Source organism: Urocitellus parryii, chromosome 5 (assembly GCF_045843805.1).
Source record: "Urocitellus parryii isolate mUroPar1 chromosome 5, mUroPar1.hap1, whole genome shotgun sequence".
Lineage (NCBI taxonomy): Eukaryota > Metazoa > Chordata > Mammalia > Rodentia > Sciuridae > Urocitellus > Urocitellus parryii.
In genome coordinates this window covers 58,887,263-58,895,575 of record NC_135535.1, presented here as the reverse complement: position 1 = coordinate 58,895,575, position 8,313 = coordinate 58,887,263, and the positions used below count along the sequence as shown (strand labels likewise).

Genomic DNA, 8,313 nt, shown 5'->3' with positions numbered 1-8,313 from the left:
CTGCTGCTACGCAACCTGGCGGAAGCTCGTCACCAAGCCCCGCCTCTTTGTTTAACTCGAGCGCGACTAGAAGCTGTGAGCAGCCAACGAGGAGCAACGGAGGCTAGCCTGGCGTCCCCTCTAGACCGGAAGCTCGTGGTCCCAACTCGGACTCTATAGCCTTTTGGGAAGAACGACTCTAAGTTCTTCACAGTATCAAAGTCCGGAGCGAGTCTGAAGTTGACTGCCCTAGAAGGCGACAGTTCGCCTTGGAGGGGCGCAGGTCTCTTGTATTCTAGAGCGGATGCAGAGTGACGCGACATCTTGGGGTGCGGCTGGCCTGCAGTGTGATCTGCCATCCTCCAGGCCCCTCTCAGTTTCCAGAACCGTGGTCAGCATCCCTGAGCCTCCTGAACCTGTGATTCATAATCATGGGAATGGATACTGCAGTTAACAAGGCGGCGGTGGGGTGGAGTGTCTCCCCACAAACCTTTGATCTAGGGTGCTCAACTGGTTGTCCTCCTCTCCCAGCCATACTCCTGCCCTATTCACGAAGGCTCAACAAACACTCATAGAATACCCTGAAACACTAAGGAGAGAGAAGAGAGAGACGATGTCCCTCTTCCTATGGTGTAGTTAATTTCCTTAGTTTGCAGCACCATGGTTGGGAATGGGGAGTTCCAAAGGAAGTTATAGGGGAGTTTAAAGCACACTATGCGAAGGTAAGGGATTAATTTAACTAACCAAGGCATTACAATTACAGGACTTCTTAGGCTAATCTGGTATTAAATAGTATTTGTTATGGATATTCGCTAAGCAAATGATAATGCACGTAGTATATGTTTATGTAATTTGTTTGTACACGGTACTACAGGACTATCTACCTTTCCTTGACTATCCTACAAGTCCCAAAAGGAACTAAAGGTTCTGGCCTCTCTTGTCCCCCCAGGAACTCTCTTCCAGTGAGATAAGGTAGTAGGAACAGGTGCCTTGCGAACTAATGAGAAGGATTAATGCAAATGTTGCTTTTTATGCCCGGATTCCATTTTCTTTCAAAGGGGGTTGAGGCTGCCTATTGTAAGTCCCTGGTGTGTACCCCAGGAGTCCCGGAAGTCTTGACCGAGCTGGCTAGTGCATTAAAGATGAAGACCCCGCCGGAATGGTAGCACACGCCTGTGATCATAGCAACTCAGGAGGGAAAGGCAGGAGGATCAAAAGTACAAGGCCAGTCTAGGCCACTTAGTAAGACCCTATCTCAAAATATAAAAACGTCTGGGGATGTAGTTGTGGTAGAGGGCTCCTGGGTTCAATCCTCAGTACAAAAAAAAAAAAAAGAGGAAAGAAGAAGAGGAAGAAGAAGAAGACCCAAATCAGGAATGAAGATGATGGTTAGAGCAGGGGAAAATCGAGGGAACTGGTATATTTATAAGTGCCTGCTGTGTCCTCGGCTTGGCTTTTTGTATAAGTTCCGTTTTTTCATCTATAAAATGGAATTGCATATTTAAGAGTTATCGAGAAAAGTGAAGCAGTGAAGTCCCTCAAACTTTTGTCCACAGGATTCCAATGCCCTTGGTCCTTTTCTAAGGAAAAAATCCTAAGAGCCCATTAAATGCATTCTCCTAGCCAAGTAAAGGAAAATTGGGGCCTGAACCGCCCCCTGGTGGTTCACCTTGCCCACTGCTGAGCAAATCATCTCCAGGCTCCTTTAATTCCTGAAATCCTCCCGGGTCGCCGCGCGCGAATCTCGGAGCCTGATTGGCTGGACGGGGATTCGCAGCTAGGCGTGGGGCGCACCCCAGTGGTGGTGATTGGCCCGAGGAGGTCAGCCCGGGGAGGCTTCCGGAAATGTCCACACTCCCACGTTCCATCGGGCAGCATCCGGCGGCAGCGGGGCCTGTGGCTCCCCCTGCGGGCGGCTTGGCGGCGTGCACGGTCCGGCCTCCTGGCTGGGTGGGTAGTGGGCTGTGGGTGGGGGAGGGAACGGACCGATTCCCGCGATTCCCGCGATTCCCGCGTTGTCCAGATAAGGGTTCGGGAAGGTTTGGCTAGTAAGATTCCATTACCTGGCCTTGCACCGGGTTTCCTAAGCCTCCGTTGGCTCCCCTGCTTTGGGGTGTAAGACTGAAAGAGCATCCTGACCAGGGGCCTTCCAGCCCCTAAGCATTCTATTCAGACACCCTTCCCCAAGGTTCTTTTCTTGAAGTTCAAGGCTCCAGGGAAAGTTCATTTCTAACCTTCTACAAGAGTTAGAGGAATTAGGGCTGTTTGATCCCAGCTTTGTATGGTAGGTAGGCCTTTGAGAAATGGAGCATGGGGGCAAAAGCTCCAACCTTGTTCCCTGTTCCAGTGGGGTGCTGAGGCTCGGGCAGCATGACGACGGAGACCTTTGTCAAGGATATCAAGCCCGGGCTCAAGAATCTGAACCTTATCTTCATTGTGCTGGAGACAGGTGGCTATGCTGGAGTGGCGGGTTCGAGAGGTGTGGGGTGTGGGAGGGAGGGGGAACTCATCGCCTCTGTTAACTTGCTCCTTGGACAGCAGGGTGCGCCCTAAGGCATGGCTCAGTCCCCATCTCAGATCCTAACACAGGGAGTTGCAGTAGGGTAGTGTAGATAGAACTCTTCCCAGAGCTATGCACCCAGTGTCACGCGGGCCTCTTTCCACTCAGCCCTCTCCATGGTGCTGGCTTCTCCACTACCAACACCGCCCCCCCCAGCACCAGGGATTTGGGCTTTGCTTTGTTTGTACACCTTTTATCTCCCCCCACCAATATCCAGATTTCATCTCTCTGACCATTACTGCCCCATTTGTTTAAGTATCTTACCACCCTCATTTATCTGTACCCTTCAGGCCGGGTGACCAAAACAAAGGACGGCCACGAGGTTCGGACCTGCAAAGTGGCAGACAAAACAGGCAGCATCAATATTTCGGTCTGGGACGACGTGGGCAACCTGATCCAGCCTGGAGACATTATCAGGCTCACCAAAGGGTAAGGTAGTTGGTGGTTCCTGGCTATTCCCAGGGCAATAATAGTCAAGACAGATGGGGTTAAAGATTCCTATAACTCTTATGAAGACTATGAATCCTGCTTTATTTATTTTTATTTTTTTTTCTGCACAGATATGCTTCTGTGTTCAAAGGTTGTCTGACACTGTATACTGGCCGTGGGGGTGATTTACAGAAGATTGGAGAGTAAGTGCTGGTTGGGGGATTGGGATGAAGAAGCAACAGGCCAACGGGGGCAGTTAAGGTTTCAATGGAAGCAGCATAGGGTCTGCAGTCCATGCCCAGTATCTGGACTTTTCTGAAGCCTCCATCAGTGACCCAAAAGATGGGTCCAAGGCTTTGGCTACTTTCCCTCTGCAGATTCTGTATGGTCTATTCTGAGGTTCCTAACTTCAGTGAGCCGAACCCAGAGTACAGCACCCAGCAGGCACCCAACAAAGCGGTGAGTCCTCTGGCTTGATGCTAGTGAAGGGGAAAGGATTAGGTTAAAAAAAGCATGGTGGGGAGCAGGGTCTGAGTATGTAATCTGTGTCTTCAGGGGCAGAACGACAGCAGTCCTACAGCCCCCCAGGCTACCACTGGACCCCCTGCTGCCTCACCAGGTAAATCTATTCCTTTTCATCAGCTGGCCCTTCTAACTCCAGTACTCTCCCCAGCCTAGAAAGACACATTTCCCTCATCCCTGTTTTAAATCTCTTTTCTCTTCAGTATCCCCTAACCCAAGTTTTCTTGTAACCTCCCCCCTTTTTTGCCCCCTAGTACTGGGGATTGAATCAGAAATGCTCTACCACTGAGCTACATCCCCAGGCCTTTTTATTTTTTATTATCTTGAGATAGGGTCTTGCTGAGTTGCTCAGGCTGGCCTCAAACTTGTGATCCTCCTACCTCAACCTCCTGAGTCACTAGGATTACAGGTGTTGCCACCATGCCCAGCCTTGTAACCTCATTTTTCATGCCTTTTCCAAGTCCCTGTGGTGAAAAGATTTAGAAACCTATTTCAGTCACTTGTAGAGCTGGAGTACCCTTTTGCTACTACCACTCAAATCAAAAAAGAGAACAGTTTCTTCACATGTGGCAAGTGAATATTAGAGGCAAACAGTCTCACAAGACCTCAAAATATTTTTGTAGATTCTTTGTAACAAATTGTAATGTATGTATATAATATATACAGTTAAATATAAATATATGTGATCATGTATCACTTGTGATAGGGATACATTCACACATCATTGTGTGAACATCCTAGAGTGGATCAATATTACTGTCTTTGCCTCCTCACCTTGTCCTACTGGAAGATCTTTAGGAGAAATAACACACAGAGGGTTTCATCTAATATGACAATGCCTTCTTGTAGACAATCTCCGGAAAGACCTGCCTGAGGCTGTTTCATGGTTAACTTTTTTTTTTTTTTTTTTACGTAGAAGGAGTACACTCTAAAATAATGATAAAAAGAATAGTATACCCTGTCTCTAAATAAAATACAAAATAGGGCTGGGGATGTGGCTCAGTACCCCTGAGTTCAATCCCTGGTACCCCCCCCCAAAAAAAAAAAAGAAGTATAGCATAATAAATACATTAACCAGTAATGTAGTCATTTATTAATATTACCAAGTGTTATGTGCTATACATAATTGTATGTGCTCTATTGATAGCTCAGCAGATTTATTTATACCAACATTACAATAAACATGTTAGTGATGCATTATACTACATTATTATGGCTACAGTGTCATTAGGCCATGGATATATTTCAGCTTCATTATAATATTATGGGACAATTGTCATAGATGTGGACCATTGCTGATTGAAATGTCATTATGAGATACATAACAGTATATATCTTATACTACATTGGTTCTGGCCCTATGGAGAACCCTGAATAATACAACCATAAATTCACAACAATTTTTGTTTGTTTGCAGTACTAGGAATTGAACCCAGGGCTCATCTACCAGCCCTTTTTATTTTATTTTGAGACAGGGTCTTGCTAAGTTTCCCAGCCTGGACAATATTTAATTCCTGCACAAAAATTAGCATTTGATTTTCCAACAGTAAATAGGACTGTTGAGGCTAGGGGATAGCTTAGTGGCAAAGTCTTTGTGTTCAACCTCCAGCACTTAAACAAGAAAAAGAAAGAAAGGAAATATGACTGTTATATATTTTTAGATGTCCAAAACTCTATCACATACAGAAATATTTTTAGGCTGGGCATGGTGGTACACACGAGTAATCCCAGCTACTTGAGAGGCTAAGGCAGGATCCCAAATTCAAGATCAGCCTGAGCAACTTAGTAAGACCCTGTCTCAAATAAAATTTTAAAAAGGAGTGGGTAGCTCAGTAGTAAAGTACTGACTTAGCATGTGCAAGGCCCCGGGTTTAATCCCAGTACCCAAAATATTTTTATGTGGTGCTGAACCCAGTGCCCCCATGTGCTAGGTGAGTGCTCTACCGCTGAGCCACAACCCCAGCCCACCTTTTTTATTTTTTATTTTGAGACAGGGTCTCACTAAATTGCTTACGGCTTCTCTAAATTGCTGAGGCTGGCCTTGAACTTGCAATCCTCCTGCCTTAGCCTCCCAAGTCACTGGGATTACAGGAGTTTACCACCATGCCTGGCTATATGTTTATTTTTTTTTAATAAGGTACATCTAAGCCTGTTTGCCTCTAAAATTCATTTACCACATGTTTATTCACTTTGTCATCTGCTATCAGATACAAAAAATTTAATTAAAAAACATTTGAAAGCTGAGTATGGTGACACATGCCTTTAATCCCAGGGACTCAGTAGACTAAGGCAGGAGGATTGCAAGTTGGAGGCCAGGCAGCCTCAACAATTTAGCAAGGCCCTAACCAACTTAGCCAGACCCTATCTCAAAAAAAAAAAAAAAAAAAAATATAGGTTGGAGATGTGCTCAGTAGTTTAATGCCCCTGGGTTCAGTTCCTAGAACCAGTAATTAAGTAAGTAGGATGTAGCTGAGCGGTAAAACATTCCTGGGTTAAAATCCCAGTACTTGGCCTGGGAGGCTGAGGCAGGAAGATGGAAAGTTCAAAGCTAACCTTAGCAATTTAGTAAATTGTCTCAAATAAAATATTAAAAAAAGGGCTGGGGTGTGGCTTTATTATTAAGCACCCCTGGATTCAATCCCTGGTACCAAAAAAAATCTACCCACTCCCCAAAAAATAGTGTGACAGCCAGGTACAGTAGCACATACCTGTAATCCCAGCTACTCAGGCTGAAGCAGGAGGATCACAAATTTGAGACCAGCCTGGGCATCTTAGCAACACCTATCTCAAAATAAAATTTTAAAAAGAGTGGGATGTAGTTCAGGGGTAGAGCATTTGCCAAGCTTACACCAGGTCCTGGGTTCAACCCCCATTACCACACAGACACAAAAGAAGTGTGTATGGCACAAAAACTTAACATTGACTTGTATACATTCACCTTTTTCTGTGAAATAAAGAAAGGACATTATTCTTCAGTTCTGAAGATATCTTATTCTGGTAAAACAGTAGCATTCAGAAAGGATATGGTTTGAGAACCACTAGCCTGTAACTTCTACACTATTAGTGTGTGCAGTGCCCTATGTATGGGAGAGACAGGCCTCTGCCTTCATTTAACAAGCATTTATAGGTCACCTAATCTGTGCCAAGGAATAAAGTACAGTACCTGCCTTTAAGAGCTTGAGAGTGATATGCACAGTTATAGGAGCCTAAAAAAGTCATCTCACATACCTGGCTGGTTCCAGTCAAACTTTTAAAATATATTTGGGGGTTGGGGTTATGGCTCAGTGGTAGAGCACCCGCCTAGCATGTGTGAGGCACTGGGTTCAATCCTCAGCACCACATAAAAATAAATCAATAAAATAAAATATATTTGGGGTGAGGAGAGGCTAAGGATCTAGCTCAGTGGTAGAGGGCTTGTCTAGTTTATGTGAGGCACTGGGTTCAATCCCCAACACTGCAATGAATAAATAAATGAAATTTACACAAAACTTATCTTTGAGAGAATAATATTATGTATAATATTTTTTGCTTATATTTATATTTTCTAAAATGAACATAAATTCATACACACACCACTTTTTAACATTTTAATTTGTTCTTTGTGTGTGTATGTGTGTGTGTGTGTGTGTGTGTGGTGCTGGGGATTGAATCCAGGGCCTTCTACACGTGAGGCAAGCACTCTACCAACTCAGCTATATCCCCAGCCTGATTTAAATTGTTTTTTAAAGCTCTTTGTTTTAATATTTATTTTTTAGTTGTAGTTGGACACAATACCTTTATTTTTATGTGGTGCTGAGGATCGAACCCAGGGCCTCACATGTGCTAGGTGAGCACTCTACCGCTGAGCCACAGCCCCAGCCCTTAAAGCTCCTTTTTACTGTTTTTTTCAAGCATGCTAGGCAAGTTCTCAACCACTGAGCTACAAATTCAGCCCCCTTCTTTCATTTAGAGACTTAAGCCTTTCCCCTTCCCATGCTTCTCTAGTCTTACAGTCACCCTTAATCAAGGCCTTGTCATGTTTGTTGGAGTTCCTCAAGCCTTAAACTGAACAGCTAATCCTAGGTCTGACTCTCAGTGATACAGAGCTGAATTAGAAAAATATCAAAACAGGGTTCCTGTAAAGACTTCCATAGTAAGCAAGAGTTCTCTGGGTTACATTAATACTTTCACTTGGTCCAGTTGACATTAATGTGTGGTGCAGTGTGAAGACTGCTGCTTTCTGGGGCATGAAGGTAGGCTGTTGGAATGGACTCTTGTCTTACTTAACTCTGATTCTGTGTTTCTTCTCCTTTTCCTACAACTAGCTTCTGAGAACCAGAACGGGAATGGACTAAGCACCCCACCAGGTCCTGGTGGTGGCCCACACCCCCCTCACACTCCCTCCCACCCACCTAGCACCAGAATCACTCGAAGCCAGCCCAACCACACACCAGCTGGCCCTCCTGGCTCCTCCAGCAATCCCATAAGTAACGGCAAAGAAACACGCAGGAGCAGCAAGAGATAGCAAGACATTCTTCCTTTTCTACTGCCATCAGCATAACCCAGGTGTCTGCTAGAGAAATAGACAGGCTAATAGGTTTCTGGCTTTGGGGTGGGGGCTGGAGTAGCAGCCCTAGCCACTAAGGGGTGGTGAGCTGCGTGGCTTTATTCACCCAAAACTCATAATCCCTCTTGTCCAGCTGAGCTGCCTGTCCCCTGTGATCCAGGACCCTCTACCTGCCCTCTTTCCTCTTTAGAAACTATAGTTACATAGTTTGTTTCCTATGTAATGTGGGGGTATAATTGAAATCCTCCTTCCTAATAAATGTTTCCACTCTTTATTG

The 8,313-nt window shown here is 45.1% G+C and overlaps 1 protein-coding gene across 2 annotated transcripts; it reads left to right on the top strand.

Annotated features, from left to right (window-relative positions):
* The first annotated feature begins 1,815 nt into the window (after positions 1-1,815).
* Positions 1,816-8,308, top strand: Nabp2 (nucleic acid binding protein 2). 2 transcript variants are annotated; one of them, XM_026398387.2, is made up of 7 exons: positions 1,816-1,929; positions 2,327-2,428; positions 2,830-2,968; positions 3,100-3,171; positions 3,346-3,427; positions 3,524-3,587; positions 7,795-8,308. In XM_026398387.2, exons 2-7 carry the CDS (start codon positions 2,350-2,352, stop codon positions 7,992-7,994), a joined length of 636 nt encoding a protein of 211 aa, XP_026254172.1. In that variant the 5' UTR covers positions 1,816-1,929; positions 2,327-2,349; the 3' UTR covers positions 7,995-8,308. The 2 variants fall into 2 exon arrangements, with proteins under 2 accessions (XP_026254172.1, XP_026254173.1); XM_026398388.1 differs by having other exon boundaries at positions 1,818-1,911.
* The last annotated feature ends 5 nt before the right edge of the window (positions 8,309-8,313 follow it).